This window comes from Neofelis nebulosa, chromosome 1, assembly GCF_028018385.1.
Source record: "Neofelis nebulosa isolate mNeoNeb1 chromosome 1, mNeoNeb1.pri, whole genome shotgun sequence".
In the NCBI taxonomy this organism is placed as follows: domain Eukaryota; kingdom Metazoa; phylum Chordata; class Mammalia; order Carnivora; family Felidae; genus Neofelis; species Neofelis nebulosa.
In genome coordinates, this window is record NC_080782.1 from 106,207,838 (window position 1) to 106,233,188 (window position 25,351).

The following is a 25,351-nucleotide window of genomic DNA, read 5'->3' on the forward strand; positions in this document are numbered from 1 at the left end:
TGGCAGAGACGCTGAGTGTTTAATGTTCCTCCAGAAGCAATACCACTATGCAACCCTCAGAATCAAAGTGGGTCAGAGAGTCTCTTGAAAAAATGAAATCCCAAAATTAAAAGGGGTAAAAATAAGGCTGGCCCTAGCCTTCCTTATCCCTCAACACCAAATCGATTTATCAATTTATCAGGTGATGGAATGCATGCTCTCCAGGTATAACAAGTTAGGGACGGCATTGTTTGGCTTGTTGGTTCATTTGTTTGTCATTTGTTTGTCTCAGAAACATGTGAGGCTCCTGGCCAATTTCTGTCAAAATAAATTCAATGCAACTATGCCAATTTAGGGCCACAGTTTCCATTGGCAAGTCAATGGCACAGGTGCTGTCACTTTTATCCTCATCCCTATGACCACATTGTTCATTGTACTGTTCGTTGATTAATGATGGTTTTTACCCACGAAGTCTCCCAGAGAGTCTCAGAATCCTTCTCAGCATGGAGGTCTGAGTCCATCTTACAAAAGGGTGGTCAGAATGAAGCGTCTATTATTAGCCATCCATAGAATACAGAAATGAGCAACTGACTTAGAGTCCAATGGCTTTCCAAAACGGAAATTTCTACTTTGAACTGATAATTTCCAAGGAATAAAACCACCAAGATTCAATCTCATTCACCCGATCAATATATTCAGCCATTCGAGGTAACGTTTTCCAAGTACCTCCCACTAGGAGGCTTAAATGCAAGCCCCCTCTCCCCCTCCTTTAAAGTCACATGTTCCATTAAATTGCGAGGTACAAGAAAGAGGCAGCAATTTGTAAAAAACAAACAAACAAAACAAACAAAAAACAAAAAAACAAAAAAAAAAAAAACCCGTGCCTTTGAAGTTCCTGGCCCAATGACATATGACTGCAACTGAGCTTAGGGATCTCCTTCCTGCCCTATGTTTTCATTAGCATAGTTCTGTTCTTTCTTGAGGAAAAACAAACAAACAAACAAAAACAATGGCCTGCAGTGCAACTCCCCAAGTAAAACAAAGACTTTTGTCACTGTTAGAATTCCTCAGGCTCCTTCCTGACATTAAGAGCAAGAGGGGCTGTTCTGCCTGGCTTCTGGGGCATTTCTAGGTGGCCGGAACTGGAACTTAGACTACTTAAGTGTCTCTCAAAATCTCCAAATTTAGGCTTATTCTGCAGTTACCTGGACTCAAGAAATCACAGTTGTCATCTGCAGTGTGACATGCTTCTGCAGGGCTGGTCACTGTTCCCCGGACTGGTTACTATTCCCTGTTTTTTTTCCCTGAGTCTGGACCCAAACCAAAGGAACAAGGTGGATTATGCAGATCATTTGCTCCCCACTCGCAATTGGAAAGAGTCCTCAGTGTCTGATGATATCTCCCACACCTTCACCCACGTTATGCATGAAGTCTTGGCAATGCTTCCCAGCTCTGGGATCTGTCTCCAGCAGCAGGCCGGAAGTTTCCACATAGCTACTACAGCAGCATGTTCAGATCCGACCTTATAAACATGGCGAAAATGAAACGATGCTCTTGAAAATGGACTTTTCTTATAACTTCCCTTTTTCTGAGATACTACAATGCCTCCGATCTGTAGAATGCCTCCATCCTTCGCAAGGTCTGCTGATTCATCTTTCCTAACACCTATGCATTCTTCTGCTTGTCAAGGCTGCCCTTCCGTTCTGGCGTTTATTCGCTCTTTCCTGTGCTGTGCGGCTTCCTTCCGCTCCATTCATGCTATGGGCAAAACTCTTACCAAACTACCAAGTTCACCAGACCAACATCTTAGTTGAAAACCTCAGACACAGGGTACCTGGGTGGCTCAGTCAGTTAAGTGTCCAACTCTTGATGTTGGCTCAGGTCATGAACTCATGATTCATGAGTTTGAGCCCCGCATTGGGTTCTATGCTGACAGTGTGGAGCCTGCTTGGGATTCTCTCTCTCTCCTCTCTCTCTCTCTGTACCGCCCCTCCCCTGCTCTCCCTCTCTCTCCAATAAACCTCTTGGTTTAAGTGAATCGTTACTTAAAACCAAAATAAGTTGCAAGATAACCAGAACATCTCTTTCTTGATATTTTTGATATTAGTAGAATAAACCAACCATACATGGTTGTATTTACTGACCAGTTGATATGCTACAACTTGCCAAAAGTTTTGAGATGCTTTCCTAAAGGCTGATTTAAAAAAAAAATTAAGTTTATTTATTTTGAGTGGCAGAGCAGAGGAGGGGCAGACAGAGAGAGAGGGAGAGAGAGAATCCCAGGCAGGCTCTGTGCTGTCAGCACAGAGCCCAATGCAGGGCTCGAACTCATGAACTGTGAGATCATGACCTGAGCTGAAACCAAGAGTCAGATGCTTAACAGACTGAGCCACCCAGGCACCCCGCTAAGGGCTGATTTTTAAAACAAATAATAAACTAGAATGGGTACATTTTAAATTTTGCCTTCACTGAGTAAATCTTACTCTCATTATTATAACTTACACAACTGCCACCCAATACCAGAACTCTTAAGAAGCTATCATTTTTGGAAGGAAGGGGAGACCAGAGGAGTGTTTTGCGTTCCTGAAATGATTTTTTTTTATTTTACTTTTATTTATTTTTAATTTAATGTTTATTTATTTTTGAGAGACAGAGCACGAGTGGGGGAGGGGTAGAAAGAGAGAGAGAGAGAGAGAGAGAGAGAGAGAGAGAGAGAGAGAGAGAGAGAGAGAGACATAATCCGAAACAGGCTCCAGGCTCTGAGCTGTCAGCACAGAGCCCGGTGTGGGTCTTGAACTCACGAACCGTGAGATCATGACCTGAGCCGAAGTTGGACGCTTAACCGACTGAGCCACCCAGGTGCCCCAATTATTTTTTATTTTAATGCTGTGCTAACAAGATCACAATAATTTTAAAGTGTACCTTCTCTTACGTTCATTCATAACCAAACTTACAAACTTCAAGACAGAATAACACAGTGCCTCAAAATAAGAAATAGAAAATTTTACATGCAATTTTATAGCAGTGCTACACAACAGATTCAAACTGAAAAATAAAATCCACTATGAAGAGCCAAAGAAGTAAAGAAGAGAAATGAAAATGCTTTAGGAGACAGGATAAACAGAGTTCCAAGTACAGAGTTCAAATCCTCTGCAGTCACCATCATTTTATCAAAATGCCACTGGCATGCACAAAGTTAGGCAGAAACTAACAAAACAATAAATTACTTTTTTTGTTAAATGTCTTCAGTTCTGTTTTCACTACACAACATAGCATCAAATGGAATCTCACTGATTTCTGTAGCCCTGGTGACTTGTTATCTGTTTTTTGTTCTGTTTTGTTTTGTTTTCTCTTCGGAAGGAAACAATGCCAGTGTAAGCTCAGAGTACAACCTGATGGGTCATTAAGGTGAAGAGCAGCTTCTTGCTCTTGAAGCTATTATGAGGTATGTGAGTCCCAACACTGCCACGAGCCTGAATGAACAAAGCCATGCAGAGAAGCACATTTTTTTTTCAATGCCTACAGCTGTTGTTGTGATCAATAAATTAGACAATTTTAAATGTTCTGGAGTCCACAGTCACTTTCTGCTTTCTGTCTTTTCTCTTTCAAGAGATACCTTCAATCAAGAGAGTATGTGGATGTTCTACAAAATGCCTCACATTCAAAAGGAACCCCAGAGTCACAAAGATGAGACCGTCTTTATCAGATCTCTGAGGCTGACCCCACGTATCATCCAATGCCATATAATTTTGGTTCTTGTTCAAGCTCTCAGACTGCTGGTCTCTAGCTATGTCTATAAAATTTAGCTTTTTTTTTTTTTTTTTTTTTTTTTTTGAGAGAGACAAAGAGAGAGGGTGAGAGACAGAGCAGGGGAGGGGCACAGAGAGGAAGAGAGAGAGAATCTCAAGCAGGCTCCACATTGTTAGTGCAGAGCCTGATGCAGAGCTCGAACTCACGAACCATGAGATCATGACCTGAGCCAAAATCAAGAGTAAGATGCATAACCGACTCAGCTACCCAGGTACCACTAAGTTTAGCTCTTTGTATACCTCCCATCATTGATACAAGGATATAGATGCATAGGAATTGAGGATGGTGGTCAGTGACTATTAAAAGGATAAAAGGGGCTCTCAGTTACTCATACTCCACACTGAACTAACTAGGAAACCCATATGAACTAGATAATGCTGCAAGTTCTAGAAAGGTTAACAGGTACAGACAGGATAAACACAGAAAACCCAGATCTGCACTGTGGAGGTGCTAACTGTTCAGATCCTCCCACAGGATGCCACGGTCCAGGGATTCTCTTCCATGTCCTGGTTCCTGGGTGAGCCTGCAGAGTCCCCTCTATTAAATACACTGCTTGTTCTCCTAATATCCGTGAGGAGGGAGGCGCATGGGGAGTATCACTGCCCTATCACTGCTGTCACACTTCAGTCCAGCTGTTTCCTTGTCTGGTTCCCATACAGATCAGAGCTCCCACAGGGGAGGGACAGAATCCCACTTATTTTCATCTCTCCCAGCACCACACCAGTCTCTCAGAAGCAAAATGATTGCTGAATAGATGAGGGACCTGAGTCATCATCAGTGGTTGAAAGCAGGGGGGAGCAGCATGAAGGGCCCTGAGGCCTAGAACATACATCTGCAGCAGACTCTGCAACAGGGGGATTTTAGTAGCTGCCAGGGAGAAAGAGGCAGCCACAGCAAGCATTTTCCAGGAGGGATAAGAGTGCTGGAGGACTAGAAATGTAGTTCATTAGGTGGCTTTTCTCTGAAGGCTTGGGCAGGCTTCCCCAGATCCCACTGCCTGCAATGTGCCAGGAAGCCACCCAGCACACGGAAACCATACAGATGATGGTTCCAAGAGATGGGCTAAAAGGTACTGTCAATGAGACAGCAAGGGATTCTCTGTTCCAGGCAAATACAGACACACGGACACACCCATGGCTCCAGGGCATCCAAAATCTGGAAACCACTTAAATAACAGCCACTTGAAGAGGCAATGAGCCCCTTGGAATGTGGGCAACAGGCTGGTCATCTGACTCGTCAAATACCTTTACCACACAAGAATGCCTTTGGGGGCGCCTGGGGGGCTCGGTTGGTTAAGTGTCCAACTTCGGCTCAGGTTATGATCTCACAGTTCATGGGTTCGAGCCCGGCGTCGGGCTCTGTGCTGACAGCTCAGAGCCTAGAGCCTAGAGCCTGCTTCAGGATTCTCTCTCTCTCTCTCTCTCTCTCTCTCTCTCTCTCTCTCTCTCTTTCTCTCACTGCTCATGCTCTGTCTCTCTGTCTCAAAAATAAACAAAAGATTTAAAAAAATATTAAAAAAAAAAAAAAAGAATGACTTTGGGTCCCGCCTCTCATAGGCCTGTCTCTTGTGGACCATCTTTATGAGCAGGATGTGCTGTTCATCAGCGCTGGATATGGGAAGGAGGTAGGACGCCTGGGTGAGAGCGGCCCTGGGTGGCCTCAGAATCAGGAAAGCTGGTTCTACTCACATGACTCCCTCAGTCCTCGCACCCCTGCTTCAGGGGACCAAAGGTAACAGTCCTCACCGTGCAGCTCTGACAGGGTCATTCCACAGACACCACACAGATAAGAGAATGTACACTTTAACATATTTTGTTCCTATGATTTAAAGCAGCAAAAATGTATTCTCTCACAGTTCTGGAGGCCAGAAGTCTGAAATCAGTATCGTGGGCCCAAAGCAACGTATCAGCAGGCTATGTTCCCTCCAGAGGCTCTAGGAGAGAATCTGTCCCTCGCCTCTTCCAGCTTCTCTGTGTGCCCCATCTCCCTCTGCCTCCCTCTCACAAGGATTCTTATGATTGGATTTAGGACCCACTGGGATAATCCAGCATAATCTCTTCATCTCAAAATCCTTAAATTAATCACATCTGCAAAGACTTTTTTCCATTAAGATAACATTTACAGGTTTCAGGGATTAGGTTCTGCTATCTTTGGGACCACCGTTCAGCCCACTACGCCCACCAGTTACATTAGGTGTTAATGTGCAATTCCTGCCCCATATTCTTTTCTTATTCCCTATCATCGCCACTAGAATAGAAACTCTTCGAGAATAAGAACTCTTAAGGCTTTGTAAATCCCGTGAAGGCTTTTAACGTATTATGTCCCGAATGAATGACTATTTGTTCATTTAGAAAATAAAACCTTTGTTCTCCTTAATTTTTATTTCCCAACATCAGTACCAGGTAAAAATTCTAACACATAATGGCAAGTGCTTCATTTGTTATTTCTAAAATAGCCAGACCGTCTGTTCAGAGTAGCTGGAGAACAGAGAACCACATCATAATGCTTCCATGGTCACTGCCAAGTGCCTGCCCCAGAGCGTCACCTGTGATGCGCTGTTCATAAGAGTTTCAAGTATCACCAGAATCCGAAGGCAAGAGGGACCACTACAGGTGATAATTGCGATGAAATCCAGAGGTACGAGTGAGGACTCCCTGCAGCCCAATTCATCTCAGGGTCAAGAACAGAAAAGCTGCAGCTAATCTGGAAGAGCTTGATGGAGACTCAAGATAGGGATAAATTCATTCATTTTCTCCAACAACTATTTGTTGGGGATATTCTATGTATCAGTCATGGGGGACCCAGCGAGGAGCAAAATAGGCAAGCCCCTGCCAGTGTTGAGGTTTCATTCCAGGTGGGTAAGATAAACAACAAGTAAAATGTTACATATTGAATGGGGATATGTACATGATGCAGGTTAAAAGGAGACGGTGGGGCTGAGGAGGGCATCTCTGTTGCAGTGATGTTTAAGTTCAGATGTCAAGGAAGTGAAGAAAAGATGAGGTGACTGGTGATCAGGATCCTCTTTTACTGCACAGCCACAACTTGTGCCGGAAAATGAAAAAAGGCTAAAAACTAAGAGGGTGATGTCAAAAGGACCCAGGAGTCAGCTTGAAAGGATTTCCACTGATGAATTTTGAGACAACCTGACCAAAAAAAAAAAAAAAAAAAAAAAAGGAAATGACGGTCATGGGTCAGTACACATCAAATATATACTTCTTTTCTATTTTACTCTTTAGAAATGCATGAATCAGTAGTAATACTCCCAACAGTGGGAGGAGGGGAAGGAGAAAAATTCTTCCTTAACTGAAAGCCCATAGATAATAATGGAAATAGAAAACTGTCTTTTGATAAACGGCAAGATCATAATTGATTCAGGTCATCAACGAATGCAAAAATCACTCGGTGAAAGCTTGAGAAGATATTATCCATGTGGACTCAAAATGTCACTCCAGACATTATAAAGCAAAAAAGGTGGCATCACAAGGGGAGAATCTGGCAGATACTGGATTGTGGGCTTCCCAATACAATTTTCTTGTGAAGGCATCATCATCTGTTCTTGCCAAATATGTTTAACCTGAATCTAATGAAAAAGAAACCATCAGATAAATCGAAATTGTGGGACAGTCAACAAAAGAGTTGTACTACACTCTTGAAAAATGTCAGTGTTAGGAAAAGACCCTTCCCAACTGGGGAAACTGTTAAAAATTAAAGGAGACTAAAGAGATAGGACAACTAAATAGAATATATAATCTTTAACAGGATCCTGTATTTAAAAATACAACTCTCAAGAACTTTTTGGGGCTAAGTGGAGAAATGTGATACGGGCTGCATATCAGATAATACTATAATCATGTTCAACTTCAGAGTATAATAATGACATAATGATATGCTTATGAAAGAGAATGTACTTGTTCTTCGGAGATAAATGTTCAAGTATTTAGGGGTAAAGTGAATGTCTGCAAAGGACTCTCAAATGGATCAGCAAAAGAACAAAAATTGAAATACATCCAGGGGCTAAGAGGGAAGGAAGCAGGAAGATAAAGCAAATGTGGCAAGGGCGAACCGGTGAATCGAGGTGAACAAGGGTGTTGACTGTATTATTCCTCCATAGGAGGGAGTATTTCAGGAACAGGGGACAATAGGCACTGACACAGACACAACTGGAACGGTCAAGAGAAAGCAGAGGCCAATGTGGCCCAAAGGAAATAAGCCAGAGGCAGCAGGAAGTGAGGTCATGGGAGATGGGAGGGCGGGCAGTGGAAGGCTCTGAGTAGGGGAGTGTCTGGCACTACGAAGATCACTCAGAGAGCTGGCTGTTGGGAGGGCACAGTTTGAAATGAAGCATTAAGTTAGGAGGCTATTACACAAATCCAGGGGTAAATGATAGTGGCTCCGACTAAGGTGGTACAGAGAGGGAGTAAGCGAAGTAGATGACAAAGAATCAACAGGACGTCCTCATGGACGATACACACACATGCATCCATACACACATACCACAGAGGGGGGAGGAATTAAAAAGGACTGCAACTCAGAACTTGGTTAAGATGGAGCCAAATGCATATTTTATATAAAGAGAAAAGAAAACAATTCTGATACCACTGCTGGACAAGAAATGTTCTCTCACTCTGGGGGATCTCCATACTGTTTTCACCGGATCCAGTAATAATTCAGTGGAGCATATGGTCATGAGAATAGTAGTAGACAAGCAGAAGAACCCATGAAATTTAGCTCATCTCCTATTCACTTGGGATCATTAGTACAGCTTTCTCAGTTTCATAGTATCTCATCAATCACTGTCATGTGAGAATATGCAACATCCTTCTTACAAAGGTTGGGTTCCGCAGTTCATTTTCTACACTGTGTTTCCAAGAACAATACGAAGCTAATAATAATAAAACAGAACAGTCATCTCAGAACTTCTCACAAACGTCACCTAATTAATTCTTAAAACACCTCCAAGAGGTATTATTATCCTCATGTCACTGCTGGAGAAACTTAAGAATGTTTTAATTCCGCATTTGTGTTCACTTACAGAGACACCTCCGTACTTCATATTATCATCACCATCTCATGCTTTCAAGGAATATCACAACTTAATTCTCTTATCAACAGGGTGGGTGTTAATGGCTGCAGCAGCATTTTAAGTATAGGAAATAGGTTTTAAAAAACGATGTGAAATTTCTTTTTTCTAGTCTCAAAGCAATGCGGCAACAAAATGGGATATAGGGCAGTACCCTCCTCTCCCCCCTTGCCGCAGTACTCACACACACACACACACACACACACACACACACACACAGCACGAAGTAATTTCTTCATTTGCCCAAGATGGTCTAGTAAATAAGAGCTAACTGTTAAAACTCCAAAGAGAAATTTCAATATATTCTAAAACCCAAATTCAACAAGTTGGTCTTAGTATTTAGCCCAGGAAGACTGTAATAAACCACTCCGGAGTGGTAGGTCCAGGCAAGCATTTAATGTGAGTGCTACAAAGGAAGTGGCCGGATGTGCTGTGGCTCTAGTAGGGCTCAAAGGGCCTGGGGCCATCAGAGCAATGGTGAGCCGCGGGCCACCCCCAGGGTGTAAGCAGGCCAGCCCTGGCTGAGGGAATCCTCCACAGGCTTCTCAGGTTAGAGCAGCAGTAGACGGCAGAGCCGCTGGGACCCACGGCCTGATTTCCAAGGGAAACCAATTGAACCTTCATCACATGATCTAGGCTCTGTCTAAAATAAAATTTGTTTAAAAGAGAAAAATAGGGCGCCGCAACTCAGAAGATGCTCTCCAGCCCCATAACCACACTCTCAACAGAGGACTGAAAAATTTACTTGTATAGTGAACCAGGCAGATGAGCTCCAAACAGAGTAACAAAATCCCTCCCCTTTAAATAGAATATTCTATTCAGAATGCAAATTTAAAATGATTGCAAACTCCAGTGTGTTGAAGGAAAATGTAGACAGAGTACTTATGCCACAGTAAGAATGTGGGCTCTCCCACCAGATGCTTTACTGTGAACCAGATCAGGCCTCTTTCTTGACATTGGTAGGTGGGTATAACTTGTCCGAACTTGCGAGGGTTTGAAAGTCAAGGAAGGCACTTTCAAAAATCACATTGGGACAATAGGCATAAATTGAACGGAACCTGGGCAAACGAAGATGTGTGGTCACTACATGTAACTTTCTCTGTGCCTCAGTTTTCATGTTTGTGAAATGACAACAGTATCCTTGTCTCACAGGGACAGCGAATTAATACATGTGAAGGACTAAGAACAGCACTGGGTATGCAGCAAGTTCTGGACAAATGAAAACGAAGCTAATAGAGATGCAAATGTCTAAGTAAAGATGGCTTCTCATCCAAGTCAGTAAACCAAAGAGAAAAAGTGAACACTTGAGGAAAAAACTGAGAATATGGGGCGCCTGGGTGGCTCAGTCGGGTAAGCATCCGACTTCAGCTCAGGTCATGATCTTGCCTTTCGTGAGTTAGAGCCCCCAATCGGGCTCTGTGCTGACAGCTCAGAGCCTGGAGCCTGCTTCGGATTCTGTGTCTCCCTCTCTCTCTGCTCCTCTCCCACTTGCACTCTGTCTCTCTCAGAACTAAATAAACATTGAAAAAATTAAAAGAAAAAACTGAGAATAATCCTGATAAAGACCAAGGCTCCAGAAGCATTCCCAGGACCTGGCACATGTACACCCCCCCCCCCCCCAGACCCATGACCACTGTCAGTGAAAGGACTAATGGTTTCCAGGGACCCAAGTGAACTTGAAAGCTATGCTTAACTACCTGACTTCACAAGACTTCATTCCCTAGACTCGGTAACTTTTTAACACCTAAGTTTATGGTATCAGTTAAAAAAAAATAAACAAACAGATTCCAGTAAAAGAAAGTCAAAGCAAAACTATCAGAGCATCTTTCTGCAACAAGTTTATTAGACCCATCCTTCCCCATTACTGCACATGAGTTTACGCCCACCCACCCCCTCCTGGCATACAACAGACATATACAGCAGCCTCCAGCAGCCTTACTTACTAGTAACAGGAGAAACTGAGGTGGGGCCCAGAGGAGTGCTAACTGGCCTGTCCACACTTCCCCCCACAATCCCCCCTCCATCAATGATGTCTGACGTCAACCTCCTCCCCACCCCACCAACGATGTCCGATGCCAAGCTTCCCCATCTCTGCCCAGACCCACACCCACAGGACCAGCAAAGTGTTCATAATCAAGCTCATCTCTGCTTGGAGTGTCTGCAGTAGACAGACTCAGTCCTACACAGCAATGCCGAAATAAAACTCAAGGATGCATAAGGCAATTCATTAAACCATCACATTCACAAAAGCACAGGAACTGGAATCTGTAGAGTACAAAAAAATTGCCATCTGGTACCAGCTTCTTTCAGATTTTCTCAATGTTCTACACAGAGTGAAAGGGGAGAAACTAGAATAAAAAAGAAATGGAAACAGTCCTCATGCTACAAAGTTAATGAAACAAAAAGAGTTTAGCAGTCAGGTGGCTTTCTCACACTTACAGGTTCTCTGTGAAAAGAAGACACAAAATCACAACATATTGCCATGTATTTGGTAAATACTGCTTATGTCTGTCCCTCACCATGGCAACAAGTGAAGTGAGGGGCATTTAGGCAGCTGTGGGTACCCAGGAATATTTCTAGTAGCAAAAGGACAAACGGACAAGCTCTTAACAAAACTGAATTAGGTGACATTTCACCCTGATGCCCTTGTCTGTTAAACTATCGTCTACCTGTCCTTCTCATTACCCTTTGGACCACTATAGATCCCATTCTTGCAAATACACATTTATTACACTAAATTACCTATAAGCTATTTATTATTTTTGTTGTGAACTTAACAGTGAGGCAGGGCATTTGCAGGTTCAGACAATGCAGGTCCATCAAGTTCATGACTTGTCCAAAGTCACAGAACTTGCAGATGTAGGGGCAATGACCAAGACTCAGGCACTATGACTCAGCGTGCTGGGGTCCCAAACTCCATTTCCCCAGGACTTGACAGATAATGTCAATGAAGGAAGCTAGCCAGGTGGAATATGTGGGGCACTGGGGAACAGGAGGCCTGGAGAAGAAGGCCAGCAGGGACCCAACTCTACACTAGACTAGAATCACGCTAGTGGGGAATACAGACTCACTGAAGGGCTTTGGTTTCTCAGAGTAGTCCCCCGAAGTCACCAGGTGAGAGATCTCTTGCTGCTTCAAAGCACGTTCAATGACACGTAACTAGTTTTATGATGCGTCTATACACCAAGTGTTCTTAGGTGCCAGGGAGACGGGAGGTCTAAGAAGAAAGGGAATGCCTTCTTCTCGCTGACTTCTCGCTGACTGAAGAGGAGAAGAGGAAAAAGGCCTCCACTCTATGGAGCTAACATTCGGACTACCTTTCCTTCAAGGGATGGAGCTCTTCAGTGTGGGATCTGCCATGACTTCTAGATCATTTTCTCTGCCCCTCACCACAGCCAGGCACAGTCTCTAATATACTCTGAGGCTCACCTTTCTTTAATAATGCCTGTCTTCTTCGGCCTTGGACCTTGTTTTATTTATAATTAATGGCTGACCAGTTTTTATATTTTGATGGCTATCATTTAATATTTATGAATGAATCAAAATGCATGCCCTCCCTCTCAAAGTGTCAACACCATTCTTAAAACACACATACTATATAAATATATGCCATGTTTGGAGCACAGGTTAAAAACATCAGAACTGAGGGGACATCTAGGTGACTCAGGCAGCTAAATGTCTGACTCTTGATTTTGGCTCAGGTCATGATCTCACAGTTTGGGAGTTTGAACCCTGAATCTGGCTCTGTGCTGACAGTGTGGAGCCTGCTTGGGATTCTGTCTCTCTCCTTCTCTCTCTCAAAATCAATAAAATAAACATTAAACAAAATTATCATAACTGGGGCCCCTGGGTGGCTCAGTCATTCACCAGCTCTTGATTTCAGCTCAAGTCATGATCCCAGGGTCATGGGGTCGAGCCCCACATCAGGTTCATGCTCAGCATAGAGCCTGCCTGGGATCCTCTCTCTCTTCCTCTGTCCCTCTTCCCAGCTCACATTCACTCTGTCTCTAAAATAAAATAAAATAAAATAAAATAAAATAAAATAAAATAACAAATAGGGGGTGCCTGGGTGGCTCAGTCGGTTAAGCATCCAACTTCGGCTCAGGTCATGACCTCATGGTTGACAAGTTCAAGCCCCGCATCAGGCTCTGTGCTGACAGCTCAGAGCCTGGAGCCTGCTTCGGATTCTGTGTCTCCCTCTCTCTGCACCTCTCCTGCTCACGCTGCCTCTCTCTCTCAAAAATAAACATTTAAAAAAATTAAAAACAACAAATAATAAAAATACTTAAAAAAAAAAACCCCAAAACATCAGAACAGGCTTGAGTCCCACAGATAATGGTCGTTCTTCCAGCAGTAGGAGCTCCTACCGTGTGTATCAGACACTATTTGTGGATACATCTGTGAAAAAAAAATAGACATAAACACTGTCCTTATGGAGAGTGGTAATATGGTGGGAATATTCTTCTCTGAAACTAGGACTGTGTGCTACCGGCAATGTGTCATGTGTGATTCAAGCCATACCTTAAACATGGCAAGAGGGCTTCGGGAGGTCTAAGAAGAAAGGGAATGCCTTCTTCTCGCTGACTTCTCGCTGACTGTGTGTCCAATACCTGAGACTCCATGAACCAGATGGAGAGCGGGACAAAGGACAGAAGACGTCACGTAGGAGTGTACAGAGTGCCGTGGATGCTCCAGGGCTTGCCATCCACTGAGAAGCCGGGGCATGAAACGGAAATACAAAGGAATGCTGCTCGGGACACCTGCGTGGCTCAGTTGGTTAAGCCTCTGACTTCGGCTGAGGTCATGATCTCAAAGCTCATGAGTTTGAGCCCCACGTCAGGCTCTGTGCTGACAGCTTGGAGCCTGGAGCCTGCTTCAGATTCTGTGTCTCCCTCTCTCTGCCCCTCCCCTGCCCGCTCTCTCTTTCTCTCTCTCTCAAAAATAAACATTAAAGATTTTTTTTTTAAAAAAAGAACACTGCTCTATCGTAACAGAAAGGCAGCTACTGAGTAAAGACAGCCAGCCCCCGGCTACTCACCACGTCCCGACTGAGGGCAAGGCAGGACAGGTGTCAAGAAAGACACTGAGAATATAAAATGAGGCAGCTTCCCTTGGAACCTCACTATTTGATCAGAGTCGAGATTAGGAGCTGACAAGGGTCATATCCAAATTACTCATGAGGCAATGACATCATCATTATATGAAGAGCCACTAAACTGTCATCAATTTATGAAGTACTGAGGACTGTGGAAATTCTGAGTGGCTATAGTTGCCTCAGAAGGGGGAGAGTGAAGGCATATTATAAATTCCACTTAAGGTTTTTAAGATATTCTCTGTCACATCTGTACTAATAAGCCAATATTTGGGCCAATGTGTATGTGTGTGTGTGTGTGTGTGTGTGTGTGTGTGCGCGTTTTATAGCTTGTGGACGTATTGTGTATTTTGTATCTCCCTCTCCAGCCCTGCTGGAGGACAGCAAAGGTGTCAGAATTTCTGGATGGAAGGGCCTTTGGGAATCATTTGGTCTACCGCTCTGCTGGCTGCAGGAATGACCTCACATCCTTCCAGCTAAGACTGGCCTTCCTACGAGACATCCAGGGGCAGGAAGCTGAAGGTTTGATGAGGCAGCCTCTCCCACATTCAGAAAACTTCCTTAGCAAAGTCTTGCCCTTAGGCCACCCCGCTTGGGGCCTCCAGGCCGCAGTGCAAGGTTTTACTCCCAAGACGAACCAAACTAAACTTGAACTTTATTTAGCACCTGCCCTGCCCTAGAAGCTGCAGATCTCTCGTTTCTGGGCAACCTTCAGGAAGCCTAAGCTGGAAAGCTAAATCCTGTCTCAGCATCGCCTGCCTCCAGGGGTTTACTATGAAAGGAACAGAATCTTCCATTGCCATATTTAGAAACCATGTGTCAGCACCTCTAAAGGGCACATACACTGTGAATGCTCACCACCACCGCTCTCCCCCAGACAGGCAAACCCCACTCATAAGATGAGAACAAAAAAGAAATGTGATCCATCACAAAGAAAAAAAAAATCTGTGCATGGTTACAATAAATCTCTTTCCGTGGTAACAGCATGAACGTATTTGCACTCGCTACAATTTATACCAGGCCATTATTTGGGGGCACACTGTTAGAGATGCTTCATCCCGTGCTGCCAACCAGATATCACTACCTCGGGAGGTCTCAGGGTGTTCAAGACCAGACTCACCGTGACTCGATTTTCCTCCCTCTCCAACTCTGCTGCCTTGGGGTCCATTCAATTAATGCTAGAAACCTCAGTGCAAATCCCTGATTCAAAATTATCTACTAAAGAGCAACCGCGGGCACCTTTCTTTCATCGACTTTTGTGATCAAGATAGTAGCTGTTTACCAAACTCATTTCCTCTGTTTCCACAACACGAGAAAGCTGTATTCTCCAGCCTTGCTTGCCATAGATGCAGTCAGAATAGAAAATGCTGGGCAATGGCATGTGAGTGGATCTGATGTGTGCCATCCTCAGGTCGGGCAGTCCACCATCTCCCACACTCCTTTCCATTCCACCAGCCGGATGCGGATACCCAGGGCAAACTTGAAGGCATGTGCTGAAGACCCGCCCCCCAGGTCCCGCAATGACCATGTGGAGGAGACAGTCTCTCACACTCCTGGTCTGTGAATGACAAGTACAACCCATTGCACGTGAGCAAATGTTTTTTGATGTTTATTTGGTGGTTTGTGTGTGAGCCGTGATGTAAGAAATCCATCTTCTACTTCCAAGTCATTCATTTATTCATAAACATTTCTCAAACACTTCCGGAAAGAAGCACTGGGGAAATAAAAATGACTGAAGGAGGTCACAAGTCTAGATAAACCAGAAATTAAAACTCAATACAAATGATCTCAGAGTAGTATGTATCTCAGGTTAGTCACGGTGGAAAAACGTGAGACTTCATTTTGAATCCTAGGCTAGTAAAGCTGGTTAATCTCTGTGTGGTGGCATCTTCATCGGCAAATGGAAGCAATGTTCCCTTCGGTCTTACCATGATGGATTAAATGGAATGAGACAATGTGTATGAAAGCATGTGGTCAACTATAGTGTACTTTTCACATGTTAATTCAATTCACTGCACCTGTCCTAATCTGGGACTTGTTACTCATGAAATAGTGTACCAGTAGCCTCACTCGAGTTTGTACACAAAATCCAGCCTATTCTTAATACCTGGTGAAGGTAACTTTCCTCAGTCTGAGCTCTGATTGGTCATTTCCTTATTCAACAAACTTTCTAAAACTCTGGAACGCTTACAAGATATAAGTCAAACTTCTTAGCTCAGTGTTCAAGGCTCTAAGTAACATGATCCCACATTATTTTTTTAAGTCCGTATCCAGTGCTGTACAACTCCTGATTTTCTTCTCCTTTATCCATCCTATGTCCTGGCTACACACATCATTTCTCCAATGTGCCACATTTGCTCACCTTTTTCACTTAGTCTTATTCTCAGCCTGGTTTTGTCCTTCACAACCATCCTTCCCACCGCCGCCCCCGAAACACCACTATTTCTCAAGGTCCAGCTCAAATATCACCAGGTCTCATAAATCTTTCTACAAAAAGACTCTCCTTTTCCAAAAAAAAACTTCACCCTCCTCTGAGCTACCACAACCTTTGTCTGATACTCTTTTCTCCTCTACTGTTGATAGCACTTGGATTCTGAATAGTTTATTGTCTTCAGGAAGGAAAAAGAAAAGGGAGTGTAAGCTTTTAATGAAGACATGTGTTACACTAAAGAAAAAATTCAGTAGAGAGTCAAATTACTTTTGGTTGGATCACGAAAAAGAGACAACTTACATGAGTAGGGGAGTTCTCTGGATTGTCAGAAAACTATTCCTATGCTTCAGGATCTTATATTCAGAGAGCATATATTATATGCTTTATGAAAGCTATTACATGGAACTTTCATGTTGAAAGTCACTTTTACAATAAATTTAATCCTATCAGAAGAGTAGAAGTAAAGTTCAAAGTCATTAATTCATTTCCCCAGTCAATTCTTCACAGATTTTAGTTCAGTCTTATTTTAGAAAATGAGAGAAACAAATAGGTTAAATTGACCCACTGATACCATCTAAGCATAAAACCTGTGAGTTACTATTTTTAAGGAAATGGCCATGAGTGGCTAGTGTTTTCATTAATTTGCATACAGGCAAAAAAATATATTCACTAATAACAAATAATTTAAGTCACTCTATCAACTGAGAATTTCATTCGTTTTCTCTCTTAGGATTAAAAAAGCGGGGGGGGGGGGTACTGGATACGGTATGCATATCTTCTCATTAAATAGTGGGAGACTCACTCTGTCCAGGCTTTGAATTCATGAAAATCTTAATAGAACACAGCATTATACATACAATGTAAACAGTACCTTCTAACAGGCATTCTTTTAACAAACTGGGCTAAAGTAAAAGTAGAACTCCTTGGAGATCTTTCTCTAAAGACCAGAGAAGTATTCATTTACATCAGCCAGTGAGCAAGAGGGTAGGGAGGTAGCAGGAGTTTCACAAGAGATCAAAAATCCTAATCCTTTTAGATAATTAAAAGAGTTGTCCTGCAAATAACAGGATATAAAATAATGTGTGGCAAGACATATTGTGGTGCTTTAACACGAATTAGAAAATATTTTCTAGAAATTGTAATAAGTTGTATTATAAGAGGCGGATCAGATTTTGTACAATTGAGCAGATCATCTCCTGAGAAAGCGACAGGAAAAACCATCATACACACACAGGGGTTACACAACTCATCACTGGGCATTAACAGAAGCATAAATAAGATGAACTGAATGGTAGGAGCACAGTACATATTCCAGGCGCTCTTGTAAATCATCTGTAAACGACTCAACCAGATTCCTCACTCTCTCTGTTAACACTTAGACGACAAGTGGGAAAGGACTGTTCACTGTGAATTGCAGAGTCCCAAGGGTTCCATACTTGATGCAGGGTGTGGGGGAAGGGAAGGGAGAGACCCAGCAGCCAAGGGCTGGTGGCACTGGAGTGCGCTTACCTCCAGAAGTGAAAAGCGAAGAGAGGACTACAGGGGCTGCCTGGGCTGGATGGGGTTGGACTCAGGCTCCTTGGAGTGAGACTGAAAGTTAAAATAATGTCATTCCAATTGGGGAAATGGTGGCAGTAAAATAGCAACGTTCACCTAAGCGACCGTGTTCCCTTCAGGCCAGAACCACAGTGGCATGCCTATCGATGCCCTTAGGTAATCAGCTCATCACCTGCCTCTTTCCAGCTCTAAAATAGAGAACAAGGGCAAGGCTTCCTGCTGATACTGATATCCTTAAAACTACTGCTGCCATTTGCATTTGTGCCTTTTCTTGGTCACAAAGCTAACGTGGGAGGTATCTTCTGTGGTGTTTGCTGGGAAAACTTGGCCCTGCTTTACTCACTCAGTATATTCTATTTCTGACCAACAATCAATTGTAAAACTGTAGAACTAGAGGGAAGTAGTTACCAGACAATAGAATTCAAGTTAAATACAGTGGTTTTTAAAAGGCAGAGCAGCAAACATTTCCAAATAGGAAGATATGTTTTTAAGCACTTAGCAGTGAAAAACACCCAACAACATTTTCTGTAATCCCCGGGGGCAAAGGCAAAAAGTGTTCTTACACTTACGTTTATAATAGAGAACTTCAAAATTTCTTACATATACCTACAAATTATTGTACTTTCTCGAGAGGTTTTTTTTTCAATTTCATCTGTCAAAAGACCATTACGGTCCCCACCCCCACCAACCTATCCAAACAACCAAGCACAATGACCAGCCAGCTCTCAAATATTCATCAGAGTGGAGAGCCTATGTTTCCTTGAATTTTTTTTCCTTTTGGACTCATCTCTCTCTTGTTTTAGGGAAGACACAAAACTTAACACTTGTCACATATCTTACTTATAAAAATTTGACCCGTGGATCAAAGTATGAAGCTAATATCCAATTATTTCCAATTATTTTTACATCGCCAAATCAAAATTAAATCAGCTAGGCACTCTGGTACCAACTCTTTGGCTCAAGTGAGCAGACAAACGCACACTATGGTGCAATGAGTTTCTTAAAGAACATTCTCCTGCCCCTGTACTGGCCATGACTACACCACACCATGTTTTCCTATCTCAGAGAAGGGGTCTTGGAATGGAACAGTACTTTGGATGATTCAAGCTGGTTGTCCCCTTTACTGAACAGAGAAATGACAACCATGGCTAAAATCAGACTTGGGTTTATCTCATTTTCAGTTCCACCCTTGTTTCCCATCATATGGATAATTGAGACTTGGCTGTATTCGTCTTAAACTGAAACATAGAATTACTGCTCAAAATGCTCCCACTTATTTAATAAAATGTTTCAACAAAGTTGTTTTTTGTTTTTGTTTTTATCTTTTAAAGCCATTCTCTGGTTTGGTGGCAGTATTTAAGAAACTAAGAAATTGATTTCCTTATACAGTCAGAGCACGTTCAAAAGCCACTGCTCTTAAACATGCTGTACTCTAACTTAGCAGCTCATTGGAAAGCTCTCAGGAATGTCTACTGACACAGACGTGATTTAACCTAAGTACAGTCTTATCTATCCCTTGTGTTCTGAAAATAGACATGCATAGACATGCATGGAACCCACTCTGTGTCTCCAAGCTGACGCAGGTATCATATGGGTTACCAACTATTTCTGTACCTACACCAATTTCTATACTTAAATTGAGAAAAGAAAGAAAAAAGCTACTTACTTTCTCAGAAACTGTAAGGCCACACATCTGCTATCTAAATATCAGAGATTTCTGAATAAATTAATGACTCATTAATATCTGAAATACATATGTATTTGATGTCTCACATCCAGAAATTTCAATTTTTAAAAGGGGAATCAGAAAGTGCTTCGTGGTGTGTTACTGGTAAGTCAGATGGGAAATCGAGTTCTGTCTACAGAATATAAAATATGCTACCGTAAGAGTGATCGCTGCAAGGCCTACAGAATACACCCTCCTGAAAGAAAAACAGTAGAGTCTCATGGGAGAACATTCAAAAACTATGCCACATATGTGGTATTATAAGATCCCCAGATAATTAAAACAATAAACATTAAATCTGCTTTTAATAAAATGAGTGATAAGATTTCCCATTATAACATTTCCATGCAGTGGTTAGAAAATGAATTTACCCCAAGACTATAGAATTACCTTTCTCCGTGAATGAATGCAAAATTAACTATGTCTACCTAAGAGTGATTTTACATTTCAAGGTAAGCGAAATGCTCAAAGTGTTAGGCTAACACTACAATGACATTTAAGAGTGATCCCTATTTCTATTATGTCAAGCTCCTTAGGGAGAGAAGTAATCGATTTTAAATGCACAGTAACATTTAGAAGCTAGACCCAGGGGGTGTGGCCTGAGCCAAAACAAAATCCAGGGAAGCCCCTGTGTTTGGGTGACCCATATGCACTGTGTCATCATTGACAAAGCCATAAAATTTGTGGCATACCTCAGACTCTCAAATTACGGGCAGAACATTTGATACAACTGAATTTGTACATTGAGAAGTTACTTTCAAATGTCTCCTTCTAAAATGGAAAGATGCTAAAAAATGAAAGAAAAGGGCGTAATGTGAAATGATACATACTAAGTCCAAAAGACAGCAACAAGGAAGTGGCACAACCAGAATCGGGGGTTAGTGCTCCTGGGTCTTGAACACAGAAGCATAGGCATCTGAGTGAGCTGTGCACTTCCAGAACGCTAGAGAGAGGAGGGGTAAGTGGAAGAAGGAGTGCGTGCCACGGAGATATTGCATATGGACAGTGAGGGCCGAATGCCACGGTGGAGGTGGAGATGGGGACAGATGTCAGGGCCATAGGTAAATACCGCTTGGATGTCCATTATGAAAAATGCCACAGCTAGCAAGAAGGCTGTTAAGAGCCCTCTAACTTTTTCTAAGTGAGTACTTGTTAGTATAAAATCAGCGTCAAATTTTAGTGCGAGAATTGATTAGAAAAGTATTCACATCACTTGAGATATGCCATGTTTTTTATTAATTATTTAATTATGAAGTCAGTTCCCTCGTATGACGCATCTCCAGAATTCAAGAAGAATAATTAATACTCGGAACGGGGCACAGTACTCTTCCTGCAGGCTCTTCCTGGAAGTAATCGAGTATAAAATGATTTGGATTGTATGAATCTCAACTGACACGCAATTTTCTACCTTTATTAGGAGTTAGAAAAAAGGGCTATTTCTATTTTTCTACCACATTTCTATTTTACTGTTTATTATGGTAAGTGTGCCAAGCACAGACTTCTGCATCTTTGACTAAGAGATTTAAAATAAAAATTTGCTGACGCTTCCTGCATCACAGATGTTTAACTTCTGCGCCACAAATTAGATGTGGGCATTTTCATGTGGCTACATCAGATTAGAAGGCAGTTGGATGAGTTAATGGGTTAAAAAAAAATAAAAACAGCTAAGCAAACACATATCTCAACTAGGTAAACACTGCATGCGGTGGCTGGAGACAGTGCAGAGAGGATTCAAAATGCACTACAGTTCATTAATATTCTGTTGCACAAATAAAACATGGATCACATCTAATGAATGTTACCAATAACCCTTCTCTTGTACTCTAATCCATTTGTAAGGTCTTCTATTCTTCAATGCAGACAGAGGCCTTTCTTTAGAGAAAGGCAGCGTGGGGATAAACAAACAGTAAGAGAGGAGAAAAAGACAGCTACACCAAGGCCTGCTGATACATTCTTTCACAATGAGCTGTTAAGATGTTTCCAGCACTGAGGTTTAGTAACTTTAAATATGCAAAAAAAGAAAAAACCACAAAAAACAACAGCAACAACAAAAAACCCTCTTCTCTTCTGACTGCAGTGCAAAATGCAGGGTCTGGGTTTCCACATGAGCTGAAAACAAATGCCATGCATTTAAGACACGTTCCTTCACCTCACACTGCAGTGCTCTGAGGCTGTCAGTACAAACAAATGCTAAAGAGCTATTGGGCGCAGGAAAGCGAGTGCCATGCAGAAAGCATTAAAATATTAAAGACAGATAATACTTACTCCAAGGTCAGCCCCGGAATCTGTAGCCTTTCCCGCTGGGCTTTCATGGTTGTTATATGTTACCACACTGTATTGTAACCAATGCACACATTCCCTGCCAGCGTCCCGGCGATGACAGAGAGCCAAAACGAACCTCTATAAAGGACTGGACTAAGAATCTCTCTAGGGGGAGGGGGATCCTGCAAGTTTGGGTCCTTCCACCTCTAGCCGTAATCAAGAGATGTCAGCCGCTTTCCTCAGGTTAACGGCAGTGCACACAGCACTGATTTCGTTAAGGGAATGAGGCTTTCAGCTCTGCATATCAAGTAATTGGTTTCTGATTTTTTTTTTTTTTTTTTAAACAAAGTCGCTCCACTCACAGACCCAGTTTTCACCTCGGTGAGATGAAAAGTCCTTTCATCCTGCGGACTGGAACAAAACAATAAAGCAGCAGCATCGTACTTGTGAAAGAGTTTATCTCGGCAAACCTCAACCATTCCCCATCTCCCAGGGACGTGCTCAGAGAGAATCCGGACACCCTGAGGAAGTTCCGCTTACTCTTTCCTTGGTGGAGTTAACAGAATCACTCATGTGCCACAAGAAAGACATGGGAGAATGGTGCCGAATGAAAACAATTAGATTTTTTTCTATATAAGGCAATCATCAGAAAGAGGAATAAACTAACTGTGTTAATTTGGGGGATGTTGAACTCTGGTGTGAGGCAAAGCCTTGTGTGAACAGGCAAAACCCTACAATGGGAAATACCAAGTGGAAATGCGAGAGATAGGAGCTTGTATTTCTATTTTTGAAAACTGCTAGGAACCTCACAGTGCTACTACACTTGACAAAAGCAATCAGATACGATTAAGGAAGCAAAGGGAGAACGTATGTTTTGGAAGCCTGAAAGTTTCATCTCGTATTTATTTCAGCAACACAATGTTTCGTTCTATCCGTAAGTTGGGACTAAGTGTACTTGCATTGTGGTGCAGGAAGAACATAGCTGACTCATTTCTTCTCGTGTATTTTAAAGTGTTTTAAAATTCAGTAACCAGTGGTCTGCCTAGAAGTACTTGATCAAATGAAGTTTTATTTTAGCAAGAATATTCAAGCACTCCTGCTAGCCCACAGGCACACCGCAAATCTGTGATCAAACGACTGTGTTCAAGTGGTTACATTTCAAAGTCTATGAAGTCAAATTCCATCCTCACACAGATGAAGAAAACAACATACAACTAGGGGCAGTACTAGGGTTAGATTCCGGTGTATTTACTCCCTATCCCAAAGGCCTTCACTGGCAGGGATGCCATGTGCAGTTGTTCAAGGCTGCACAAAGGTGCTGGGCAAAAAAGTTAGTGAAGGCTGAAGTCCAGCCTGCTTCCTACTTTGCCAAGCCTGCTGCATGGCTCTGGGCAGCTTCTACCCCATTTTTTTTTTTTTCCATTTTCAGTAAGTTACTCTCAGCTTTGTACCCCTCTAGAGGGTCACCTGTTTCTAATTCTACAAAGGTACATGTGGGCCAGAGAAGGTTCATAAGATATTCCTGGAACCCTTCTCTAACCCCTAACCTACCAACATAGTCTAGGGTGTTTGTTAACTAGGTGACAACTTCTCTTTCTGTGGGGGCTCACAGACAGCTCACATGTCTGGCTAGACAGAATGTAAATAAGTCATTTAAATTAATATGAAAAGCATAACAATAAGAAACAAAAAAGATATAATAGAACACAAAGAAGGGGGGATCAACTCTACTCAGGAAAATCAGGGAGAGCGGAAAGGAAGTATGGCACAAGCCAGGTTATGAGAGAGGAGGGAAGGAAGGAAGGAAGGAAGGAAGGAAGGAAGGAAGGAAGGAAGGAAGGAAGGAAGGAAGGAAGGGGAAAGGAAGGAAGGAGGGAAGGAGGAAGGGAAGGAGGAAGGAGGGAAGGAAGGAAGGAAGGAAGGAAGGAAGGAAGGAAGGAAGGAAGGAAGGAAGGAGAAAGGAAGGAAGGAGGGAAGGAAGGAAGGAAGGAAGGAAGGAAGGAAGGAAGGAAGGAAGAAAGGAAGGAAGGAAGGAAGAAGGGAAGGAGGAAGGAGGGAAGGGAGGAAGGAGGGAAGGAAGGAAGGAAGGGAGGGAGGAAGGTAGGTAGGTTGGTTCCGCTCTGCCTCCCAAAAAGCTAAATTCTCTAAATTTTTTAATCTCTTAAAGTACCTCATCTTAGGAGACACATTAGAATTTTATTCAACAGACTTCTCTACACAGGTCTTAAGTGAATTTCAGTTCCATGTTACCAATGGACCACAAAATATTTTCACTTGAATTTCCCTTTAATACCCTTAATTTAAAATATCCAAACCCAAACTCTCTATCCTCCTGTCCTTGCCAAATAAGTTTCCCTGCAAGGTAAAATATCCTGACTCTTACCATTCTTTCCCCCCTGAACCATGCTGATCCAAGGGTCCTATCCAGGCTGGATCATTATAATTTCCTTGTGACTGATCTCTCCACTTCCTCCTTGACATTCTCTATACTTTGTTGGCTACACAGATTCTAGAGTGATCTTTTCCAGAATATCACTCCTGTGTTGAAAACCCTCCAAGAGTTTCCCTCCCATTCTGTGTAAAAGTTAAAAACCTAGCAAACGTGGCCCAAACCTCAAAAAACCAAGCATCAATAGTTGTGACAATGGCAACATATTAGAACATACCCAGTGTATAAGGCCATGAGTTCAAGGGAGGAAGGTGGGAAGGAGGGAGGAAGGAACCAGCCAGCCTGGGCCCCTTTTAGAAGATGCTAGGGGACTACCCCATTAATTCTGAAAGCTGGAAAAGGGAAAAATCAACCACTTATCTTGATTTCCCTATGAACTGCACCTCACAGATGAAAAAATGATTCTTTATATAAATATTCCAATTGGTAAATAAAGAAGGGAGTGCTACAATTAGAGTATCATCATTTCTCAAACCCTAATAAGTCAATGGATTGTGGTCATGATCATGATGTGACTATAGCATCATAGAGAGACAAGTGGTTGTTCTATGCTTCTTGGTGCAACATAGGCGAAGCAGTCTTACTAAAAAAGCCACACGACCCAGATATAATCAAGCCACCACATCAAAGCATCAATTTACAGTATATATAGGGACAAAGAGAAGTGATCAGCAAAAGAGCTAGCCTGGGAAAAGCAAAAACCACAACACAGGACCTGGTATCTTAAACCAAATTGCTCAATGTGGGGAGTGAAGGAGACAGAGGGGTTAAACGAGACTAAAGAGACAAATCAATGAATTGCAACATATGAACTTGTGTGTCCTGACACCAAACAAACACATAATCAAATACCTGGAAATAGTGTAAGAGACACACACACTGACTGGATATGCGGTAATATTATTTTAAGAATAATATCAGAGGGTGGCACCTGGGTGGCTCAGTCGGTTAAGCATCCAACT

At 42.5% G+C, this 25,351-nt stretch overlaps 1 protein-coding gene across 11 annotated transcripts in view; it reads right to left on the reverse strand.

Annotated features, from left to right (window-relative positions):
* Positions 1-25,351, reverse strand: part of MAST4 (microtubule associated serine/threonine kinase family member 4) — a 568,580-nt gene that overhangs the window by 192,376 nt on the left and 350,853 nt on the right. Inside the window, exons 1-2 of one of the 11 annotated variants that reach the window (XM_058730787.1) lie at positions 21,944-22,909; positions 17,905-17,985 (exon numbers count right to left, since the gene is read on the reverse strand). The exons of 9 other annotated variants lie outside the window; for them this stretch is intronic. In XM_058730787.1, coding sequence (XP_058586770.1) covers positions 17,905-17,985; positions 21,944-21,990 — 128 coding nt within the window. In that variant the 5' untranslated portion in view covers positions 21,991-22,909. Of the gene's footprint in view, positions 1-17,904; positions 17,986-21,943; positions 22,910-25,351 lie in introns of those variants that run through there. One more of the 11 variants, XM_058730817.1, reaches the window with a different exon arrangement.